Here is a 25,027-nt window from a genome sequence, read left to right as displayed (position 1 = left end):
TAGCTCCTATGTCACAAACTTGAAAGATTTCTTGTTTGATTTGTATTAAAGAAATACAGTACAGTATGTCCATATTAACGTCATCCAAACAAGTGGACATTTCCCCTTTGGAGGAGAAAAGTTACCACTAAGTTTACAGTTATTTTGAATGGCTTAGAGGTTATTACTTGTCGAAAATACAAGTTTTCTAAGCATAATGGAACATCTGAAAATCCCAGTTTTCAGAGAGAAATTGATTGGGTTGCAATTGCAGGATCAAGACTTAGTTGAAGGGTCAGTGAAGGATACAGCAGTCCAAGTTCAGTAAGTAAAGATACAGGTCCTAGGTTAGGTAAACCTTAGGTTAGGCAACAGGATGCCAGAGAATTTCAAATCATTCATTAGGTTAGGTGATGCTCTACTGTTTGTTACCCTTTCAGAATATGGATTTTCATTCATAACTTCTGGGATTTCAGATGTTTATAATTTTCAAAATTAAGATTTCTCCTAAATAGCATCAGAACCGTTCAAAGTACCTGTAAATATACTGGAAACATATATGCTTTATTAGGAACATTATGCTACAGTAAATATCTATCAATTCATCTGACCCAAACATTAAGAATAACACATCGTAAGCAAGGCTACTCAAACAAACCCCAAGGACAATAAACGAAGTATAACCTCGGCTAGAAATTAATGAAGTTTCAGTCTTTAAAGCAAAACCGATAAACAATATCGTTCCGTCTACATTCAGAATACAGTACAAACTTTCCTGTTGTTCCCCTACTGAACCCACGGTTCAGACCTGTGGCCATGGGAGAGGAAGGAAACTAACGGGTTGTTCGGTTTGTTTACAGTTGAAATAAATTTTAAATTCAGTATATTCTAATTCTTTCCGGTTAATGTTTAGGAGAGGGCCGCATGAAGATATCAGTGATATTCAATTTATTTTTACTAGAATGTGTAGGGATGTATGTAAATAATGGTATACCAGTGAGATAATTTAGTGAAAATCAATAATAGTCGAAATATCGACGATCAAACTCACGCTACTCTTGTCTTCCTCCCAGATTTTTCTAAGTCTGTTGTTATTGTTGACTGTGTCTTGTTTTTGCTCAAATGAGCCCTGTAACCACTATAATCCGCAGACAAACTAGTCCACTATGAAGTCTTACACGTTTGGCCAATCACAGCGCCTATCCACTATGACGTCATACATGTTTGGCCAATCACAGCGCGACAATACAACAACGCGACAATACATTATCTTACCAAGGCATTTCATTTCGTTCTTAGACATGGAGGCCATAGCAAGCAAGTCATCTCATGTTGCACAAGAAGTTGAAATTCCATCTTCTTGTCCTGACTGTTTCCTAACTTACAATGAGTTTGTTTTAACTTATTCGGGGATTATAGAAAAACTAGTGGATTTGTGCCTGAGAGACAATTTAATTTTACAAAATAAAAATTGCCCTGCATGTCAAGGAACCTTCGCAACGGCTTCACGTTTTCCTCAAAGCACCAGCACATCTTTATGAACCAACGGTTTAAGGTAAGCTTCATTAATTTATGGAGTATATTATAATGGTGATAGTATAACAATGTATACAGCAGTACCATCACTTTGGATTTGGTTTGATGGATGTGTTAGGTAGTGTCCTTAAGGGGGGGTCGCAGGGGGGGCGGAGCCCCCCCCCGGTAGGCCTAGGTAGGGGTACAGGCCCCCCAGGGTAGGTTAGTTGGTTGTATTAGGTTCGGTAGTGCCCCGAAAAATCACTTTTCTCCTCCTCCCCCCACCCAAAAACCCCGCTTCCCACTGGGGTCCCCCATAATTGTAGTAGTAGGTTTATGCTTACATTTTGTGTGTAAGAGTTAAGTCTAGTTTCTTTTATATTCATTTCCTCATGTTTCTATGCACTGTGCAACAATAATCTGGTTGTTTTTTGCCGTTTTTCGTCGTTAATACTTGAAAAACGGGTGCGGCCTTCTCCTAGACATTTACCTTATTTCCTACATTAATAACTATTTTTTCTGTTCAAAATGTTGTCCCATCCGTATCTATAAATTTACCCCAGCTTCTGGGGTAAAAATCCTTCACTTGACAATTTCAGAAGCATAGACCTATTATTACGGCCACCATGACTACAGTCAGTAATTGATAGTTCAGGCTTCTATGATTTTCAAAAAGTTATATGACTGGTTCTTTGATATACCAAGTGTCTTACCTTATTTCCAGTATGGGGACTGTCATTTCAAAATTCACGATTTTGCGAAATACACTAAACAAGGCACTAAACATTACAAGAAACTGAAGGACGCGCCGTACCGGGTGAGCCATTTAAACCGACAATGCGTCACGTTTGTCAACAAATCAACGATGACGTTAAGAAGTTTGTCTTGGAGCTGTTCTCTGTAAACACCAATCTCTCAAATACACAAACATATATATATATATATATATATATATATATATATATATATATATATATATATATATATATATATATATATATATATATATATATATATATATATATATATATATATATATATATATATATATATATATATATATGAATGAATGAGGGAGACAGTTACCAATGTAATTACGCATAAAAATGTTCCAGCAATACTTCTATCTATATGAACTGGAATAACTTTGACAACAATGTGATCAATGCAAACACAATAACACTTTCTTACCTGTAACTATTGACTGAACGTCTGACATGAGGCTACCACCTTCAGAAGTCACCCTCCCTATGAAAAGAAAAAAAATAGGGTATTCATAAACTCTTAATTCGTCATTCCAGAGGGTTGTCGCACGTTCGTTTCCAGAGGTGTTAAAGACGTTTTCTGATTGAACATTCAGATTTACACATAAATTACATTGACCTACCACACTCTTTCACGCGTCCAAATACTTATTCTGACATTACAAGTAGCCTCACTAATCATTGCCCAGTTCTAAACTTTTCGTTTTGTGTAGGCGTATGAAGTGTATGTTTTTTTTTTCCAGCAGAGGAGAGTGTAGCGATGTGAGGTGGCATTGTTCATTGCGTTATTTATTTATTTATTTTTGACTGGGCCCATCTCCTATGGAAAACAGCTTAATGTGGACTATATATATATATATATATATATATATATATATATATATATATATATATATATATATATATATATATATATATATATATTTACTTAAAATATTTTGTAATGTGACATCAAGAGTCCAAACCTGATGAATGGGAGCTAGGAGTGTTAATGAAAATGGTAAAAAAGAAGATCTGACTGATTGCAATAATTACAGAGGCATCACACTTACATTAGTTGTCATTAGAATATATGGTATGGTTATTTTAAAAAGACTAGAGAGAAAGGTTGATAAAAAGCTGAGAGACGAATAAGCAGGATCAAGAAAAGGTAGTCGTAATGACCAAATTTCAATTTTGAGACATGTACAGCAATGTGTAGAATATAAAAATCCACTTTTGATGGTGATTACGAACTATGAATAAACGTTTGATAGTGTACCATACACCGGTCAATTTTTTGAAGTCCTGCATTGTTATGGAATTCCTCTTGAACATGTAAATTTGATTAAGTCTGTTCATGAACATAGTGAGCGCAAAGTTATTAGTGGAGTCCTATCAACTGAATTTCCAGTAAACAGCAGAGTAGCCTACTCCAATGGAATGTGTTGTCACCTATGTTGTTTATCCTCCTCATGGATTTTGTAATGTGTAAAACAGTTGGAAATGGTGGAGAAGGATTGGGCTGGATTGGTAATGGGAATTCAGTTGACTTACAGTATGCTGATGACGCTGTCCTTACTAGCAGAACACCACAGGATTTGCAACGCTTACTTACCAGAATGCATGGAATATTACAGGAGGTTGGGCTTAAGATAATAAAAACGACAGTGATGATGAGAACAGAATATACAATAGGATATGAAATATCATTTGAAAGAGAAAGGATTAATGGGGTAGAATAATTTAAGTATTTAGGAAATATGATATATAATACAGGGTATTTAGAATTGGAGTTTAATGAAATATTGAAAAAGCATATCAGACAATGGCTAAGTTAAATAGAATTTGGAAGTCAAATCGCCTGAAATTACATATAAAAATCAGGATATATATATATATATATATATATATATATATATATATATATATATATATACACATACATACATACATATATATATATATATATATATATATATATATATATATATATATATATATATATATATATGTTTAATGAAATCTGTGTTACAGTATGGGCCTGAGTCATGGCATGACAATGAAATAATCTCCATCAGATTTAGTAGATTTGAGAATAAAGCCATCAGAAGAATATTGGGAGTTGCAAGGCAGGACAGAGATTAGACATGGTGAGGGGTAGATGAAGATAGTTTGAGTATGTATTTCGCACTCCCCCAATGGAGATTAGTTCACAAAACGTTTAACTGGGCTATACAAGGTACTACAAGAGTTGGAAGACCCGGGCTTACATGGCTGAGGACTTTGAAGCGTGGAGTAGGGTATGATGAATGGAGAAGTATTGAATTAAAAGCTAGAGATAGAGATGACTGGCAAAACCTAATCGAGGAGATGATAATATACAATATATATATATATATATATATATATATATATATATATATATATATATATATATATATATATATATATATAAGACAATTTAGTTGGGAACAACAAAATTTCGCAACAGCTAATATACCGTGCATAAGCTAAATGAAACAAAATGCTAATCTTATAATAAAACATGCTTAACACCAAAAGTTCTCATCACTCATTACAATTGTCAACCTTATGTTCATCCTCATAATTTATTGTGGTGACCGGACACTATACCGCTACAGCGTCCTACGGGATCTCAGGTCGTGAGCAGCTCAGTGCGCATATGACCCAGCAAGAAGAGGTCAACATCGCTGGAACCAGGACTGTTCTATCCGCTGCAATTGATGCTAAGGTAAATATGGTCCAGAAATTTATCCAGCTGTAAGTGGTCAAAATTATTGTTAGGTCATTTACACTTATGTGATGTGTTTATACACGATTGTGTTTATTAATTACAAACATACTATATATAAATATATATATATATATATATATATATATATATATATATATATATACATATATATATATATATGTATATATACATATATATATATATATATACATATATACATATATATATATATATATATATATATATATATATATATATATATATATATATATGTGTGTGTGTGTGCATATAAAATCATGTGTGCATGCACATTTACCTATACACATCACATACCAAGAAAGCCTGCAATTTTAAAACAATTCAAAATCTAAAATGTTTAACCTGAACATACCGAGAAAACCTGCAATTTTAAAACAATTCAAGATCTAACATTTTTAACCTAAACAGTACACAGTGACCTTTGTCAACTTTAAATGGGAACTATTGCACTTACAAAATCACGAAGCAGCCTTATGCAAATAACTTCTCTTAATTGGTTTCAGTATACCTTTATACAACTCTACATACCACAACTGTTAGTTACAATAGACTTTGGTTCACTGTCCGTGCATAGGTACAAGCTTTAGTGTACACTTCGACGTACAACGTGGTTTTTGGTGGACAGGAAATAAAGAATGGCGATGAATCTCTTCCGTATTTCCCTCTTCATGAACAGTCGGATCACTATTCAAGGTTTGCTTAATTATTTTTTTTAAATATATATATATATATATATATATATATATATATATATATATATATATACATACATATATATATATATCTATATATATATATATATATATATATATATATATATATATATATATATATATATATATAAACTCGACAATTTTTGACAAAATTATTGTTAAACAGATTCTAATGAAGTAATTTTATGTTGAGAAGTAATTCAAATATTCTTTATCTCAATAATAAAGGGTACCAGCTTTGTTTCTTACTATATTTTTTCCTTAGGACAAAAACCATCGCCGAGATGTTGGTTGTGATGGCAAACGGAAAATCTTTATTGTGCACGGAAGAGGAAGAAACCGCATTACCTCTCAATGAAAAAACTATAACCTACCACACCCTTCCCCTCTCTTCGTTAACGTCTCAGCCATTAGGTTCACGACCTGAGAATCAGCAGACAGAGGCAAGAACTCCTTCCAAAAAGTGTCGGAGTACCCTGCGCACCTGCGCTTTGAGACTGGCAGGTGTTATGGGGTTGGGAGAACGGCGCCACTCCTGCCGTGTTATTGATGCTCTAAGGTAATATATTTTTTCATCAAATCTTTATTAAATAAACAAAGCCAGCTGTCAAAATAGATGATGATTGACTTTTGCATGATGAAAAATATTGATGAATATGGGTAGCTTCCTGACTAGTACAGTGGTAACGTGTTTGCTTAACATTAGCATGCCAGCAGATCGATCCCATCTCGGTACTGTGAGTTTAGGTTGTTTACTGTGGAGGCCACTGTTGTGGTTGGTGTGGTGGGTTGACCTTGCCCGGCTAACGTTCTGGTGAGCATCTACTCCAATTTAAGCAGACATTTACATTATCTTTAAGCTTAAAGGGATAAGTTTAAGAACTTACTTCGATAATTGTTCAAGCAGCAGTTCCCTAAACATGACCCCGTTTTTTCTCATTAAAATATCTTTGAATCGGAATTATGATTTTTTCTAAATAATAATGATGCCATTCTTGATAATTTTCAAAAAAAAATTCTTTATACTTCATTCGATATGAACTAATAATTAACTTCTCATTACAGGCACATTGTATTGTTACTCGAAAGTTTGGAAAGAAATTCAACAAAGTTCCTAAAAATTGATGCAAATAATTCTATTTCTTTCTTAGGTCTGGGTTTCTGTGTACTTACGGAAATAAAAATAACCTAGTCGATTTCATAGGGATACAGGTAAGATTCACAAGAATACAAGCAATTTAAGTTCGCATTAAAATTTGCTTATTTATTTTGTTTCCACCATGTATTTTTTATCCTTTACGCAAACTAAAAAAAAAAAATTACAAATTAATGTCAATTGGATTTCAAGTGTTCATGCAACCCTTGGTGAAGTAAAATAGTACGCATGTTAATCTTGTCTAAATGCGGATAAAGTATAAAATAATATTTATGAAACTTTAAACTTAGTAGTATTATTTGGACACACGGTAAATATCTGAACGACGTCATGTCTCCACTCAATTGGTTGAAGAATGTTAGCTTTGATTCAAATATCCCATTGCTAAATAATTTTCATCAACAATTAAAGAATCTATTACATAGCCTACCATTGCAACAAATTCAGCACTCATCTTTTTTGGGCCAAACCAACGTGGTATTGCAAAATACCATTAATATTGGACGAAAATTAGAGTACTGTAATGTCAAATATTTTCATTCCTTTTCGCAGAATGTTGTACAAGCACACGTTAAAGCTATGATGACCCTGGTAAAAGAGCAAGAAAACTATTCATCTTTCGCTGTTGCGGCAGGGAACATAGTAAAATCACCCAACTTTCAAAACCACCACAACGATACAGATAGCAAAGGAAAGATTTTGGGGAAAGTATCCGGACAGGCATACTTCATCTCGGACGGATTTCCCATAAACCACTTCGAGTATTTTCGCCCTTGGTATGAAGGACTCGAGTACGGTTTCCCTAACGTGCAGCTCCCGCTGGCGCTGATCATGATAGTAGCTCACGTCCAACAGATTGTATATAATATTATCCATAAAGTATACCCTTTCAAGCCATTCATAACTCCCGCAGAAGTGTACAAATCTGGTGTGACTCATTACTTCAGTTGTGGAAAAGCTACTAAGGATTTTGGTTACATGCCAACTCGTCCGAATGATCAAACACAGATGGTTGAATATTTTAAAAGTCGCAATTGTAGGAAGGATCCAGCAAAAACTGGCCTTTTCAACAAGCTTTCCATACAAATAATATTTTTTGTTATTCTTTGCTTAATCTGTTATTTGACACTTTTTCGATGAGCCACTCACCAATAAAGGAAATCTTCATTACATGTTTTCAGTTGCCTTTCTATTCAAAATCTTACTTGGCATAGCTAATAGCGGTGGCCCGCATTCTCTCTCCTGTGATAACGTGATGTCATTCCATAACATCATCATATCAGATGATAAACTATTAGTTAAGGAGATGGTGGAAGGTAAAATATTGGGAATCATATGGGGAATGCAGGGAAAAAATCTTAGAAATATGAAAAAAAAAAATTAAGAAAGTATTAAAAATAGAAGAAAAGAAATCGGAAATGACCAAGCTGAGATTTGTAAATAGTAATAGCAGAGGAGATTACATGGGTAACCTTAACACTAAGGGAACAGTAATAGTGATGGAGACTAGGTTAAATATAATAGACTTAAAGGAAAATTATAGAAACAGGAATGATAAGACAAGGCGTTGTGTGTTGCGCAGTGAGGGAGATGATACAAAATAGCATTACGTTTAACAGTAATGAATTAAGAAAATTCAGAAGTAGTGGCATAGAATCAAGGAAGTTAAATCACCAACCAAAGATGTCGATAAATTAGAGAAGCTATGGAAGTTAGAGATAAAAGTATGCAAGCTGTGCTTTATGTGTAGGAGGTAACTAATGCCAAGGAACTTCTGCAGATTGCAACGCTTTCCAAATACGCTTCTTCAAGTAATGTGCCCACATTCATAGCGCTGTGGAGTGAGCAACAAGAACCTGGAACAAAGTTCTCGCAAAATCAAAAGAGAATTGTTAGTCCTAAATACACAATAAAAAAAATTTTATCCGCCCTATACAAATGGAAAGTCGTATCTCTCAACTCACACACCCCCACACACAGAGTTTGTTAATCTGTCTTCTCTTCTTTCTGCTTCTTTTGCATTCTCTATGGCGTCAATGACCTTCGATGTCAGGATGCCAGAGGACTTCAAATCATTCATTCATTGCAATCTCTAGGCATCCATTTTGTTATTCTTAATGTCCACCTATTATCTGTCATTCTCATTACATATATGTTTTGCCCATGTCCATTTCTTTTTCTTTCATGTTAAAATATCCTCTACCTTAGCACTGACCTTTTTGTCTCTTGGTGTATTCCCATCATTATTCTTTCTATAGTTCTTTAAATTGTAAAAATCTTATGTTCTAAGGCTTTAGTAAGGCTCCAAATTTCTGATGTATAAGTAACAGCATAGGATTAGAAATGAAAACTATAAGAGATTACTTGAGTTCCATATCTAGATGAGATCATGGTGAGGGGTAGATGGAGATGATTTGGGCATGCTCTTTGCACTCCCAAAGATAGACTAGTTCACCAAACATTTAACTGGGCTCCACAAGGTATTAGAAGAGTTTGAAGACCCAAGCTTACATGGCTGATGACTATGAAATATGAAGTCGATGATGAATGGAGAAGTATTGAATTAAAAGCTCAAGATAGAGATTACTATCGAAATCTAACCGAGACCCTTTGTGTCAATAGGCATAGGAGATGATGATGGCAATGATGAAGTTAATGCTGGTAGGTCCATCAGATGAAATACTTTTCTTTTAAGAGAAAGTGGCATTTTACTTTTCATAATCTCATTTTGTTTACCTGAAGCTCTCCATCCCATGGTTATCCTTTTAATTTTGGTCTCGTGTCCTGGGGAAAAGTTTACCATCTGTCCTAGGTACGTATATTCATTAATAATCTCTAGCGGTTCACCCATAATCCTTATTAAATTTTGTTGTCTGCATTTTCATTGAAGAATATCTTAGTTTTACTCATATTCATTTTCAGTCCTAGATTTTCTGCTTTCTCTATTCAAATCTTCTATCAGCTTTTGCAATTCCTCCCCTGATTCACTAAACAGAACTGTGTCATCTGCAACTTAAAAATCATAAACCCTTCTCCATTCTTTCCCCATGACTGAACAATGATGAATTCTTTCACCTACACTAATTTTTTACTACTTGTTCTATGTATCTGCGCATGTATCACCATTCTATTTGTTCTATCACAAGAGCTGAGACTTTGTTTCCTGCTCGCCCTGACATTCTCCCTGCTTCAGCGGGAGGATGAGCATGCTTCGGAGTGACTTGTCAAGAGATCTTACGGTCTCAGGAACTGGCTTTGGCTTCGTTCCAGAGGTTGAGCAGGGAGTTGATCCTCTAGCCGAGTTCGCCCGTACAGAGGAGAAACGAAATGCCCACCGCAGAGGTTCACCTCCAGGTGTTGGACAGTCTACCCTTCTGAGGGAAGGTAACCCATCACCTCCTGAGCGCCAGGTTCCTCACCCAATGGGAGATGCTCCATCAAGAGAAAAAGGGGTTGGTCAACCCTCCCGCTTGCGGGAGGGGCGTTCTTCTCCCGAGTGGTCATCCCCATAGTTTCCACCGAAGGGCATTAGACTCGTCTACGCCCCACTCCATCCTATAGGAGCACAGCTTTTCAGAACTGGATGATGAGGATGGGAGGAGGTTGCCATCTTTGCCCATATCTCATTATGGCACGGCGAAGCGCTCTGCGCTACTCTAGACCAGTCTCTCACGAGACCAGACCTAAATGTAATAATTCGCCAAAGTTAGAACCTGCCTCGCTGCTGTAGCGCAAGCACTCAGCTCCAGTCCTCCCTTGCCCTTCGGGAAGTCAATGCACTCTTCTCCTTCAGATCAGGCAAGCAGGAGAGCCCTTCTCCTAAATGCACTTGTAAGGGAGGGTGCAACTCCGTCTCAGGCGGAAAGGCATAGCGGAGCGTTTCACTTCTTACCTCAGAACGAGGAAGGAGAGCTTATTCGCTTGAGTTGAGCAAGTGCGATAACCCTTGTGAGAGCAAAGCTTGTAGCCGTGAGAGTAAGACCTTGCGCACCTTAGATCCCTACCCAAGGGAGTGGGAGTGGGTTTAAGCAGGCGAGCGATCCAGCTTGTCTCACCAACCACCCCCTAGCAATCGTGGTTGGCCACCACGCAAGCGCTCACTTGAGAGAGGGAGGAGAGGCATGCAAGCCAGTGCTCACCTCCACCTCTCACCTGGCGATCATGCTCCTATACCCGAGCGATCAGGTAGAAGCGCATGTGCTAGGGCGTATGACCATCCCTCGCCTCACCAGCACACCCAAGAAGACTGTTTTCTGCCAGTGAGAATTGATCAGGGCGCTCAGGTCACCGAGCGCCAGTGATCATCTCATCACCAGCGTTCACAGGTATAGTCCGCTCGACCTGAACGTCTGACAGAAGGACAACGGGGCCAAGACTTACAGTATAACTCGAGGTCTGCTCGTCCTCTCCCTTTCCTGAGCACTTCACCTAGGCCCTGGGAACACAAAGGAGCTCCTCCAGGAACTTCATTCTCGAAGGATATTGGTTGGTTTAAGGACCTTGTCCAAGCAGTGAGGCAGGTAGTTGGCATTCTTTCCCAAAGTACCCAACATCCTGTTGGAGTCCTCATTAGAGAGTAAGTACCCGACATCCTCTTGGAGTCCTCGTTAGGGAGTGATGGTCCAGCGGACGCGAGGCGATCTAGCATAGCTTGACAGCCACTACCTCCTCCTCCTCCTCCTCATGTCACCCAGAGGTCTTTGAGGTATGAGGATTACCTCAAAGCCAAGACTCCTGACAAACTGGACCTGGCTTGGGAGAGGTTGGGCATGATTCCAATCATGACCAAGAAGAAGAGAAGGGGACGAGTGCCCGACAGCAGATACGATCCACCCTCGTATGAGTAGGGGATCTAAATCCCCTAGAAAGATCTGTTTGACGGAGAGCTATAGGCTTTCGCCTATAGAAGCGGGCCAAGAAGAGCCTTCTGCCTCGCTAGCAAAGGTTTCTCCTCTTCCGAACACTTCCGAAGGCGCAAAACCAAGTGACCAGGATGGAAGATTCCTCCCTACAGGATAAATTTGAAATTTGCATGAGAGAGACGAAGGACTTGATGTTATCCCAAGAATTGGCATTCTATGGATGAACGTCAGACTCGAGAAGAACGTTCATCGGTCCACTCCGCTCCCGTAAGACTGGGACACAGTGGACTTTCCCCCAGAGTCCACTCCTCAGCAGGAAGAAACCAAGATGACAACCTCCACCCTCCTGGTCTGCCATGGGTGCTAGCTCGGGAGAGGAAGAACCCTTGGATGACAGTTCTGAACACTCAGACAAATCGTTGCCACTCTCTGCCATCCCGAAAATCTCTCCTTTAGAACAAAAAGACTCAGACTGGATTTTTTTTCAGATGCTTGCATGAATCCGGAGGGTTAATAACCAAGAAGAACCTGATCAGATCCCGGCTGAGGGCAAGGACACGGTGCTGGATCAGTTTTTGGACGTGCCGAGACCTACCAAACTCAAGGTAGCCCTACCTTGGTCGAAGAAAAGAGCGCACGCCTAGATGGCAGATGCGTCATGCTCTCTTTGAGCAGAGGACTTCTCTAGACTTCTAACTCCACCATATGTAAGTCAGAGAAAGTACTATATGGTGGTGGGAGACAAGCCCTCCTCCCTTCAATTCTATCCAGCCACTGTGTCTCTGACAAGGCTCATCTTTGGACAAACTGGCAACTCTACCACTCCAGTTCTCTGCCAACATGGAAAGGGTTACCATGTGCGCTTTGCAATCCATTTCCTGGATGGACTATTGGTTGGGCAAGGTCAGTTACCTCGTGAAAAACGAGGACTTCTCGACACCCAAGAGGAGAGAGACTTTATTCACCTTCCTACTCTCGGGTGCGACGACCCTTGAATTCCTGACGGAGAACGTGGTCAACCAATAGGTTAACCGAGTCCTGAGACGATGAGATGCTGTCGTCTCAAGATTCCAAAGGCAGGTGCCCAAAAGGAAGACGATGAAACTCCAGAACACCCCAATGGACGGTCCCTTCCTTTTCAACAGGGATGACATTGAGGATAGAGATAAGTCAGCCAGCACATTCTTCTCCAACGGGTAGTTATCTCTTGCCCCTACCACCCTGCTCCACCACAGCAGAGGAAACCATCTCCTCCACCCCAAAGGCAAAGAAAGAGCGCACAAAAGAAGAGGGCAGCGCAACGGCAGGAGTCCATACGCCTCTTTCGTCCCAGAGGAGAAAGAAAGGGTAAAGGTAACAGGAGACCCAAGCGAGGACGCTCCTGCTATGTAGGGCAATCCCTCAGCCTGCCCACCAGTGGGGGTCTGCCTAAAGAGCAGATGGCAGAGGTGGATGCACTAGGAAGCCAATCCTTAGTCGACTTCCATATTAAGAAACGGGTACACCGTCCCTTTCTTCGACTCTCCCGCTCCTCTGATTCTCACACCAACGATGACAGAGTCCTAGGCGAAGGGATTAGCAAAGGATCAGGCCCTCCGGGCCAAAGTCAGGACCATGCTAGAGAAGGACGCTCTCCAAGACGTCCTGGGAGGGTCCCCAGACTTCCTACAGTCGCTTATTTCTTGTAGAAAAGGCGTCTGGAGGCTGGAGACCCGTTATCGACATCTCGGATCTGAATCAGTTTGTTTGGCAGACTCCATTCAAATTGGAAATGGCCCAAACGGTCAGACAGGCTGTCACACCTAATGGCTTCATGATCTCATAGGATCTGAAGGAAGCGTACTTCCAGATCTCAATACATCTGTCACCCAGAGAGTACCTACGTTTCACTGGACAGCTATACCAGTTCAAAGAGCTGAGCTTCAGCCTGTCCACAGAAGCCCAGGTGTTCATAAATCTCTTTACGTCATTGTCAACCTGGGCACACAAGAACGGCATTCGTCTACTTCGTTACCTCGCCGATTGGCTGATTCTGGCAGACTTGGAGAACCTTCGAACCTTCGAACCTTTTCCATCAAGACAAACTCCTTGCATTTTGTCAGGATCTGTGGATCCTAATAAATTATGAGAAGTCCCAGCTGCAACCAGTCCAAAATATAGTATATCTAGGGATGAAAATCAGGACCACACTAGGCAAGATCGTTCTGTCCAAGGTCAAGGTAAAGAGACTGAAAGAGATACCCTAGAGCTTTCTCTCAAGAGACAAATTGCCGGCACACCAGTGGCAAAAGCTGTTTAGCCACCTGACATCTCTAGAGAAGTTAGTACCCCATAGCCATCTCTGCATTTGGTCTCTGCAGTGGCAACTGAAAAACTTTTGGTCTAAGCACACAAACCCACCAATACCCTAGTACAGGTGGGACCAGAGTAGAAGAGAGACCCGAGTTGGTGGGTGTTGAACACAAAGTTCCTCAGGGGAGTAGATGTTCTCTCTTCTTCCCCGGATTTGTTGCTCTTCACAGATGCATCAAAAGAAGGGTGGGGGTCATCTGTTACAGCTGACGGCATCCAGGCTTTGGTCTGAACACGAAAGGTGGTGCCACATACACCTCCTAGGCATGAAGGCAGCTTTCCTGGCCATCAAGCACTTCCATCGGCTCCTTTCAGGACATTACGTGGTGCTGATGAGCGACATCACTACAGTACTGTCACATATGAACAAGGAGGTACCTTTTCACAGCACCTATACCAACTAGGTGTAGAAATCCACAGGTGGACGGAAGATAATTTGGTAGCCTTAACACCCCGCTTCATCACAGGCAAAAAGAACGTACTAGCGGACAATCTGAGCAGGAGGACTCGGATAGTTGGCTCCGAATTGCCCTTGAATCAACAGATAGCCAACAAAGTCTTGAATTTGTGGGGTTCGCTGGTAATAGACCTGATTGCGAGGTCCCTCAACTGGAAACTTCCTGTGTACTGTTCTCCAGTACCGGACCCACAAGCGTTCTGTAGGGCGCTTTCCAACACCCGTGGGACAGAATAGACGTCAATGTGTTCCCCTATTTTGCCTAGTAAGGAAGGTATTGAACAAGATAAGGGCATCGCAAGATCTAGCAATGACCATCATAGCTCTGCTGTGGTAACATGCAGAATGGTTTTCAGACCTTCTACGTCTGCTCACGAAGGCACCAAGAGAGCTCCCCCCACTTCCCGAACTACTTAGACAATCATACATGAAGATATTCCATCGCTACATCTTCACACCTGGAGGTTATCCAGCAACTCCTCGCAAAGAGGGGCTTTTTGAAGTCAGTTGTGAAGCACATGGCAGGATCCCTCTGGGAGTCGTCGTCTGCAGTGTATTAGGCAAAGTCGTCCATCTTTTGTGGTTGGTGTCATGGACGGAGTTTCTCTCCTCTCAGTGCCTATTCCAACAGTAGTGGAGTTTTCACTGTACCTCAGGGAGTAAAAACTCTATTTGGTGTCGGCACCGAAAGGCTTTCGCTCAGCCTTGAGCCTTGTCTTTGAACTAAATGGAGTTAACATTTCCTCCTTGACGTAATTGTTACTCTTTATACGGAATTTTGAGCGTTCTTGCCCTCAGTTGGAAGTTAAGACCACCTCCTTGGAACGTTATCACGGTCTTACGTTCATTGAAAGGAGCCCCTTTTAAGCCTCAGACAATGACTTGACCTTAAAGATGGCTTTTCTTCTGGCCCTGGCCTCTGCAAAGAGTCAGCACGTGGTATTTCATATGAATTGCCTATTCAGAGGGATGGGAGCAGGCCACACACAGTTACGTCCCTGAGTTTGTTGTAATGACTCAAAATCCGTCTGTAGCGGTTCCTAGATTCGGGCCCCTTCAGATTGAGAGTCTGCGATAACTAACAGACGATCCTGATCAACCGTTACTATGCCCAGTAAGGGCACTGAGGTTATATCTCAAAAAGACGAGAAGAGCTCGACCCTAGATCAACAGGCTCTTCGTTAGCACAGGGAAAGACCAAGAAGAGAATCCAGCTTCAAGAAGCTCTATACAAAATATCTGTTCAGGAGGTGTTTTGAAATCAGCGATAACACAAGTCTCATCCTGCGTGAATTTTGGAAGGAGCATTTCGATATTGTGATATGCGTCCTACTCATTGATAAAGCTTGGCAAGGGGTTTCGAGGCACACCTTAAACTTTTCGTTTAAGAAGCTTACCTGATACCTTCTCCGCACGAGACTTTGAGGGATTCCCCGTAGGCCTGACTGAAACCTAAGCTAAAAAAGTTGACAATCCTGAACCGGTTCCGAAACCTGAGGTTGACAAAATCGTTATACTCGGGAGGTCCATGGGGGTGGTTGTCGAGGAGGACAGCATTAATGAGTTTCTCGAGGAGCACCAAGAGGAGCTTATGACGGACAACCTGAAGGAGTTGGAGGCCATGAAACTGAACGTTGTTCAAGAACAGTTCTCTAGCGGAGAGGAGGAGGACCTTATGACAACGGCAAATATTATGCAGGCTCTAACTGCTTTTCATACAGTGCAATCTTTTGTAGAAAAGAGACCCTGAAAAGGCTTAGACAGGTCATCTAGTTGCATAGTCTAATGATATTTACCCGAGTCATTTCAGGAACATTTTAAAATGCTAGCAGAAACAAGCTTCCTTGGAAAGTCCTTTTTTTTAAAGAGGCCATTAGTAGGTCAAGTGGAAGCTCAAAGTGAACCGAATAAATAGAAAAGTGGAAGTGATGAAGAAATTAATGAAATTCAGAAAGTACAAAATGTAAAATTTAAAAAATTAGAATGCTGTATTAGAAAAAGGCAAAAAAAACAAATTTGATTTAAAGATTTTCATAAAGTTGTGTTAATGTTTTCTGCCATTTGTTGAAGTGTTTCGTAAAGGTAAGTGTTAATGTTTTCTGCCATTTGTTAATGAGTTTCGTAAATCTAAGTGTTCATGTTTTCTGCCGCTTGTCCTACTATGCCGAAACTTTCGCTTTCGTACATCACCTCACTCGAAACATAAGGTTCCACATTTATTTTTTACTTATTATTGCATATTTGGATGTTCTAATAATACAGTACTTCATTTACTGGTATTAACAGGTAGGTTAGGTATTGAATGATCCAAATAGTTGTATTTCATTGTGGCTTGTAATTTAGCTTTAATATAAAACTTGATGTGGTGTTTTTGTAGGGCTTGGAACGAATTAGGCGATCTACATACAAAACATGATTCATCATACAAAAAAAATTACGATACAAAAGCCACTCAGGAACGAATCAATTTCGCATCTAGAGGCATTACTGTACAGTATGTTCAATCTCTGAGGTATCACTGTATGAATTGCAATTTATAAACAATATCTTGCAATAATGAAAGTGCAGTTAAAATACAGTAGTTCCTAACTGAACTATCAGCATTATCATGTCATAAATACACTGCCGTAGGTTCCTGTTCCTAAATTTGTTTGACTTGTGGCAATTTCAAGATTATTAAATGAATATTTAATATCTTAATGCATCATAAGTGAGTGATGAGATTCTTATGATTTACAAATGGGTTTTTCCTTTGCCGTTTTGCAAATTTCCATTTCAGTTATGGATTCAAAAGATTCTCTTTCCAAGTTTTTGGTATGAAACTTTACCAGTAATGGATTTTATAATCAATGCACTTGAAAACCGTCATCTGGATGATGGTTTTTATCTTCAGATGTTTTGCAATTTCTCTTCTGCCCTTTCCACCTTCTTCTGTCGTGCATGTCTTGTTCTTTCACTCCCTTGTTATTTCCTGTTATCTTCCCTTCCCCTCCTCCCATTAACTTTCATGTTCATGACCCTCTTAAGGGGCCCAGCCGGTAAGTCAATATATGGGGGGTATAGGACGAAAAATGCAAAATCCTGAAAAAATTCAGAGCTTTGTATTGCAATGGAGAACACGCATACGGAAAATTTTGTCAAAATTCCTCTTACTTTCATAGTTACAGAGTAAGTAGTAAAAGTAGATCAATAAGTCAAAAACATTGATCCCTACAAGAAAATGCAGTATTCACTCTGTTATTGTAATTTTTTATAATTGTTACATTTTACCAAAACAAATTGTGAGCAATGGCACCTGTATAGATTCCATGAGTCACAAGACAGAAATTATGATTAAACCCTTCAGTGCTAGCACAAAGAGGAAGACAATTTCAACATCTCCCTAACATAAGGAAGAAGAAAATTTGCTCTAATAAGAGTTCAGAAGTGGGTAATATCGGTGATATTAGCGTAGTTAGTGAAGGAGAGAGAGAGAGAGAGAGAGAGAGAGAGAGAGAGAGAGAGAGAGAGAGAGAGAGAGAGAGAGAGAGTTGTGGATGAAGGAGTGACCAAGAGCCTAAAGAAGCAAGATACTGAGCAAAGGGATCTTCATTTATGATTAAATTATGATAAATAACATTGTTTTGGTTTATTATATCGTAAAAGGGACATAAAATTCATATCAAATCACAAATTTTAAGTAATTTCTATTCTTCCTAACAGTACTTACCTCGAACTACTTTCTTAGGAGTATCTGGGATCTCCTCCCTAACCGACAAAGAATTTTGTGTAGTTCCCTCTATCTCCGTTTTCCCTTGTCGGGTCCCTCTGTGGCGGATGGATATGTGCCCTGAGGCGACCCGGGGTCAGCGCGCGTGGGTGCGCTACTAGGTCTTTGTCGCCAGTAAGCATATGTGTTCTATTTCGAATTCCTGTAAGGCACCCGAGGCAGGATGGGTGGGCAATAACCCGAAAGTAGTTCGAGGCAAGTACTGATAGGAAAAATACAAATTACTTAAAATTTGTGATTTGTTCCAATATGGAGTACTTACCTCGAACTACTTTCTTAGGAGACTTACACTTTAGTAGGCGGGGGTGGACTTACAGGCTGGAAGACCCACCACTACAATCCCAGGACACGGGACCTAGACAGGCCGCTAGGTCCAGACGACACAAAGAACAGGGTAGGAGAGTCAGGGGAAGCACGCAAAAGTCTACCTGTTTGTATAACTCCCCTTTATGCATAATCCAGACATGGGCTTCCAAAACGTCCATCTCTCACATGGGAGGAGGGAAGGAAAGGGAAAAAGGGTAGCAAGGAAAGGGGAGTAAGGGGGAAACTTGTGTCGCTTGCAATTACTTCCCTTGGGCTACCCGGGGCCTCAGTGTTGCAGGGCAGAAATCACTGGTCCAATGGAGAAGGTGTCCAGGGACTTCCTCGTGCAGTCTTTCAGGTAGTGGGCCGTAAATGTGGACTGCCTGGACCATGTGCCTGCTCGCATGATTTGGCCTACTGCCATGTTGCTGTCAAATGCCAAAGAAGTGCTAAGACCCCTAATATCATGGGGTCGCAGGGTACCTGGGATTGAAGACCTCTCACTGGTGTAAGCTCTCTTGATGACTTGCCGAAGCCAGAAGGAGATCGTGTTCTTTGACACTGCCTTCTTTACTGGGCCTGAGGAGACAAACAGACTTTTGATGCCCGGCCGGAGTCTGGCTGTCCTGCTAAGGTATTTCCTGACCGTTCTCACTGGGCACAGGAGCAAGTCTTCAGGGTTGTCCGAGTGAGGGATCGCCAGGACCGAGAACCCTTCGAACCTCGGGTCTGCAATGGCCGAGTTCTGTGTTTTGGCCACAAATTCAGGCAGAAACTTAAAAGACAGGTCCTTCCACCCTTTCGAGTGCGAGACCTCGAATGACAAGCCATGGAGCTCACTCATGCGCTTGACTGAGGCCAGAACTAGCAAGAACACTGTCTTGAGGGTGAGGTCTTTATCTAAGATATCCTTGAGGGGTTCAAAGGGAGGCGTTGTCAAAACCTTGAGGACCTTGGCCACGTCCCAATGCGGGACCCGAGAGGCACGGGGGAACAAGACTGCTCGAAACTTCTGATGAGCATGGAAATCTGGCGAGAGGCCCCCAGGTCGATGCCTCCGAGTTGAAAGACCTGCCCCAGGGCCGCTCGGACCCCCTTGATGGCTGGAATGGAGAGCCCCAGGTCATCCCTCAGGTGGACTAGGAAGTCTGCTATCTTGTGGACTGATGCATCCAGAGGCCTCAGATTCTGCGTGGCACACCACTTCACAAATGTGGCCCACTTGGCCTGGTACACCACGATCGAAGACTTCTGTAGATACCCTGACATCCTCGAAGCTGTCTTCTCCAAATATCCTTCTTTCCTTAATAGACGCTTGATAACCTCCATGTGTGTAGCTGGAGGCACAGGGTTTTCGTGAAACTTTCGGAAGTGGGGCTGGTGCAGCAGATCTTCCCTTATTGGTAAGGGCCAAAGAGGAAATGTGGCCAGGTCCTGTAGATCCGCGAACCACTCCCTCTCCGGCCACCAGGGCGCTACTAAAGTCATCATTGTAGCCCTTGATTGTCTGAGTCTGTTGAGCACCTGCCTGAGAATCCCAAAGGGGGGAAAGGCATACGCATCGAGTCCGTCCCATGAGTGCTGGAAGACGTCCTCGAACACTGCTGCCGGGTCTGGCACAGGAGAACAGAACACGGGGAGCTGTGTGTTGAGCCTTGTGGCGAACAGGTCTATCACCGGTGAGCCCCACAACTGTAGGACCTTCTGGGCCACTTGTGGGTGTAGTGACCACTCCGACCCCACTACTTGCCCTGCTCTGCTGAGGCTGTCGGCTAGAACGTTTCTCTTCCCCGGAATGAACCTGGCTGTGAGAATGATGTGCTTTCTCTCGGCCCATTCCAGGATCCGAGCCGTGAGATCGCACAGCTCCCTTGACCTCAATCCTCCTTGTTTCCTTATGTAGGCCACCACGGTGGCGCTGTCGCACTTGAGGGCTATTGTGTTTCCCCATAGCCGATGGGAGAATATTGCGAGGGCCTTTTCAAACGCCAGGAGCTCGAGCAGGTTCATGTGGAGGAGCTTCTCCTCCAGGGACCACTTCCCTTCTGCTGTCTCTTCAAGCAGATGGGCTCCCCACCCCTCCTCTGTGAAGAGCAACATCTCCAGAGGAGCGAACGCGAACGGCACACCCCGTAGGGGGTTCGCCCTCTCAGACCACCAGAGGAGCATGTTTCTGGTGGCTGGAGTCCTCATGACTAAGGACTGAAGCGGGTCTCCCGGTGACCAGAGGTCCTTGAGATTCCACTGGACCGGCCTCAGCTTGAGCCTTCCCTGAGGAACTAGCTTATCCAAGGAGACCAGGTGGCCCACGAGTCTCTGCCAATCCTTGGCTCTCATTGGTGCATTTGCTAGGAATGGATGAATTATATGGTCAATATTGTCCAGCCTCTCTTGAGAGGGGAATGCCCTTGCTACCTGGGAGTCCAGGACCATCCCTAGGTACGTCATCCTGGTGGTGGGGACCAACTGGGACTTCTCTAGATTGATGGTAACCCCCAGTTCTCTGCAGAACTTTAACAGCTTTGCCCCCTGCTCCTTTAAGGCTGCCTCTGAGGCTGAAAGCAGCAACCAGTCGTCGAGATACCTGATCAGCCTGATGCCCTGCTTGTGTGCCCACGCTGATACTACGGTGAATACCCTTGTGAACACCTGAGGTGCCGTTGACAGGCCGAAGCAGAGGGTCTTGAACTGTAGAGACTGGGTTCCCCACTTCACCCTGAGGAACTTCCTGCTGGAGGGGTGTACGGGGATCTGAAAGTAGGCGTCCTTGAGGTCCAGGGACATCATGAAATCTCCTTCCCTCAAGGCTGCAAGTACCGACTTCAGCGTGTCCATCTTGAAGGGCGTCTTCTTGATGAACTTGTTCAGGGCCGAGAGGTCGATGACTGGTCTCCAACCCCCCGTAGCTTTCTCCACCAGGAAGAGCCTGCTGTAGAAACCCGGGGACGATTCCCGGATGGGTTGCAGTGCTCCTTTGTCCAACATGGCCAACACCTCCTCCTGCAAGGCTGCTCTCTTCATGTGATTCTTGGAGGCCAGTCACTCCGCCCGATGCTCGTGAATCAGAGGGGGAGGCTCTGTCAGGAAGGGAATCCTGTATCCCTCCCTGAGGACTGCCACAGACCATGGGTCCGCACCGTTGTCTTGCCATGCTTGCCAATGTGATTTGAGGCATCCCCCCACCTGTGGCGTGGGAAGGTGTAGGGGGCCTCTCTTCCTATCTCCTTCTGGGGAGACGGTTTGAGCGGCCTCGTCTCGAGCCCGAGTATTTTTGTCTAAAAGAGGCCTGGGCTGGGGCACCACCTCTGCGGGAGGGCCGCGAGGACTGATGCCAGGAAGGGGAGGGGGCTTCCTGTCTAACTGGTGGCATAGGCGGGTAGGCCCCGTCCACAGACGGTCTTCTATATGGAGGGCGTCTTGCTGCTGGCTGCCTAGGCTCAGCCGAGTCTTTCAGTTTCCCCACTCTCTCCATGGTTTCTGCTACCGTCTGTAGGGGGAACAGGGTCTCACCCAACACCGGAGCATTCCTCAGGTATTTGGCCTCACGTTCAGGGAGTCTATGGGAGAGCCTGTTAAGCACCGTATCTCTCCTTCTTAAGATCCAGTTTGCTGTCTGAGTCAATGACTGGAACGTTAAGAACTTCATGGCTTTGCCCCCAGAACGTATGAGCTCATGCAATAGAGCTTGATTCTCCGGCACCGAGAGATCGTGGGAGAGTTGAAAACCTGCTAAGGTGCATGCCCACCAGTCCAACCAGGAGGCCACATTGATGATGTCCTGAGACGTGTCCTCCATCATAGTGGCCTCCGCCTGAGAGAAGACCTCTAGGGCAGTAAGGATCCTGTCATCCCCACTGCCTTGGCTCAGAGCCGCGACGGCTTCTTCCATAGTCCGAGGCCCCGCAAGCAGTCCGTCTGGCACATAAAATTTCTTCTGGGTCCTCAGTCCCGGCAAGAGCTTGAAGGACCCTTGGGCCCTGAGGGAGTTCTTGTACCCCGAAACAAACCGGTCGACGTGGTCCATGCCCAGGGACACATCAGGAGCCACCGGTAGGGTCAAGAATGGTTTCTGCTGTACCAGGTAGTCCATCATCCTACCCAAACCCGAAAGCCAGGCCTGCTCTGAGGACGGTTTGGGGTCATCTAGCCTGTGGTGGTGCCGAATCAGAGCCAATACTTTCCTGTAAGAGGATACTTCATCAGGCAAACATTCTCCCGCATCTACTAAGCCCGCTACCACTTGATGCTCCGTGCCGGCTGTATCCTCGATCATGGATGGATCCGTGGGGGCGTCCGTATCCCTGATAACCGGCCGGCTCGATGGAGAGGCTGCCTCCATCACGGATGGAGCCCTCGAGGAGGAGGTAGCCGTCATGGGTCTACCCCCTCCAGGAGGAATCTGTGGAGAGTGACTGCTCTGCTGTGCCAGCGACTGCATCCGATGCTTGTATGGAGCCGGTGAGACTTTGGGTGTGGGAACAATGCTGCTGGGCTGAGCCAGCGGCTGCCTCCGCTGAACGGATGGAGCCAGTGACTTGCTGGGCAAGGGCAAGGGAAAGTTAGCGTGTGACAACGGCTGCAACCGAAGCGTGAACGGAGCCGAAGAGACACTGGGCAAGGGCACGGAAGCGGCTCCAGCAGCCGCCGAGGAAGGCACTGGAGCGGCAAGAGCACTGTTCGACCCGTAAGGGGGAAAAGCTACCTTACCTACTTTTGCCCTCTTCTTTCTGGAACTCTTCCTCTTCTTTTTTGCAACTTTGGCCTTCTTCCTATACAGGCCTGAGTTCGAGCTCGACTTCTTTTTCTTTTTCCTCATCTCCCGGTCACTGGAGTCTTCCGACCATGAAGAGCTGAAGGACGAGGTAACGTCCGAGGAAGACGAAGAAGAAGGGGAGCTATCTGAGTCCTCTGAATCCTTTGCCATCAACATGGGGGCTTGCAATTGTGCTACCGGGGTGACGGGTTGCATGAAATCAGGAGGTAGCGCAACAGAAGGCGGCGGAGGCATGAATAGCGACCCCCGTGAGGCAACCCAGCCAGAAAATTCTTCTTCTTGCCGCATGGGTGACCTGAAAGGTGTCCTTGGCGCCGCCCACACAATGGAGTCGGGGTCCGAAGAGCACGTGGCTCATCTTTCTCTGTCTTGGTCGCCCCCTGAAACCGCTTTACAGTACCTGAAAAGCACTGCCACGATAGAGGGGAAGGAGCTGGTGTTCCTGACCTTCCCCACACCGGATCCTCACTCGAGACAGATCCTGCGGGCACCAGAACCTCGTCTACAGAAAGCACTCTAGTAACAACAGCACTCCCCACTTGTCTGCGTAGGCACAATGCAACTTGAGTTATTAAAATCAGACTCATGGGGAACAGCAATGGGCTGTTTCCCCGCAACGGACTTACCTCGTCCCCTCCTCTAGGTAGGGGAAGGGGAAGGGGAACCGCTCTCCGAAGGAGCTGAAGGAGATGCTAACAGAGAACCAAGACCAGGCTTCCTCGGCGACTGCTTTGATGCCTTCTTCTCCTTTGTGCCGAATAATATCCACTGCAGTTCCGGCCAGGAAGCACACTCTGGACACGTGGAGGCAGGCGAGCACACTCTGCCTCAACACGTGGAGCACGTGTGCGGATTGATGTTTAACTTAGATAGCCATGCTCTGCATGACCTACCGGCCTTGGGCCCAGGACAACGATGCTGGGATTCCATAAGGGTAATCACAAGCAACACAAGTAACACAAGGAAGGGATATGAACGGGAAAACACAAGGGAACACAATGGAGGGTCGGACGGGATGTGAGAGAGCGGCGAGATGTTATCTACGCTGCGACCAGATGCTTACTGGCGACAAAGACCTAGTAGCGCACCCACGCGCGCTGACCCCGGGTCGCCTCAGGGCACGTATCCATCCGCCACGGAGGGACCCGACAAGGGAAAACGGAGATAGGGGGAACTGCGAAAAATTCTTGGCCGGTTAGGGAGGAGATCCCAGATACTCCTAAGAAAGTAGTTCGAGGTAAGTACTCCGTGTTGGAATAATCATGATTTATTAATACTATACTTATTGACCTTCAAATTCTATCTTCTCCCTTAAGCTCAATTCACACATTCCCGATTATGGCTCCCGATGCTGATTTTTTGCTCCCAATGTTTATTTTTTGTTCCATCGTACAAAAAAAAATGGCGATTTTCCTCGATTTTGTGCGATTAGAGGGCCCCGATTGAAGTCACAGGCCGAAAATCTGGAATCATCAGGGACCACGCTACGACTTTATTACGACTGTCAAATCAGTATTACGATTATGTCTCGATAATTGTAAAGGTTTACGATGATCGGTTCTGTGCTAGGGAAATTAGGCCACACCCCCTTAACAATGTTCGGG

General features: G+C 43.5%; 1 protein-coding gene across 1 annotated transcript in view; it reads left to right on the top strand.

Annotated features, from left to right (window-relative positions):
* LOC137658168 (short-chain dehydrogenase/reductase family 42E member 1-like) overlaps positions 1 to 8,070 on the top strand; it is a 36,255-nt gene extending 28,185 nt beyond the window's left edge. The window contains exons 3-7 of the mRNA XM_068392848.1: positions 4,883 to 4,992; positions 5,609 to 5,727; positions 6,013 to 6,306; positions 6,899 to 6,959; positions 7,456 to 8,070. Coding sequence (XP_068248949.1) covers positions 4,883 to 4,992; positions 5,609 to 5,727; positions 6,013 to 6,306; positions 6,899 to 6,959; positions 7,456 to 8,043 — 1,172 coding nt within the window. The 3' untranslated portion in view covers positions 8,044 to 8,070. The remainder of the gene's footprint in view (positions 1 to 4,882; positions 4,993 to 5,608; positions 5,728 to 6,012; positions 6,307 to 6,898; positions 6,960 to 7,455) is intronic.
* Positions 8,071 to 25,027: the final 16,957 nt, after the last annotated feature.

This window comes from Palaemon carinicauda, chromosome 19, assembly GCF_036898095.1.
Source record: "Palaemon carinicauda isolate YSFRI2023 chromosome 19, ASM3689809v2, whole genome shotgun sequence".
Classification (NCBI taxonomy): Eukaryota; Metazoa; Arthropoda; class Malacostraca; order Decapoda; family Palaemonidae; genus Palaemon; species Palaemon carinicauda.
The sequence above is the reverse complement of the archived record's forward strand: the minus strand, read 5'-3'. Positions and strand labels throughout refer to the sequence as shown.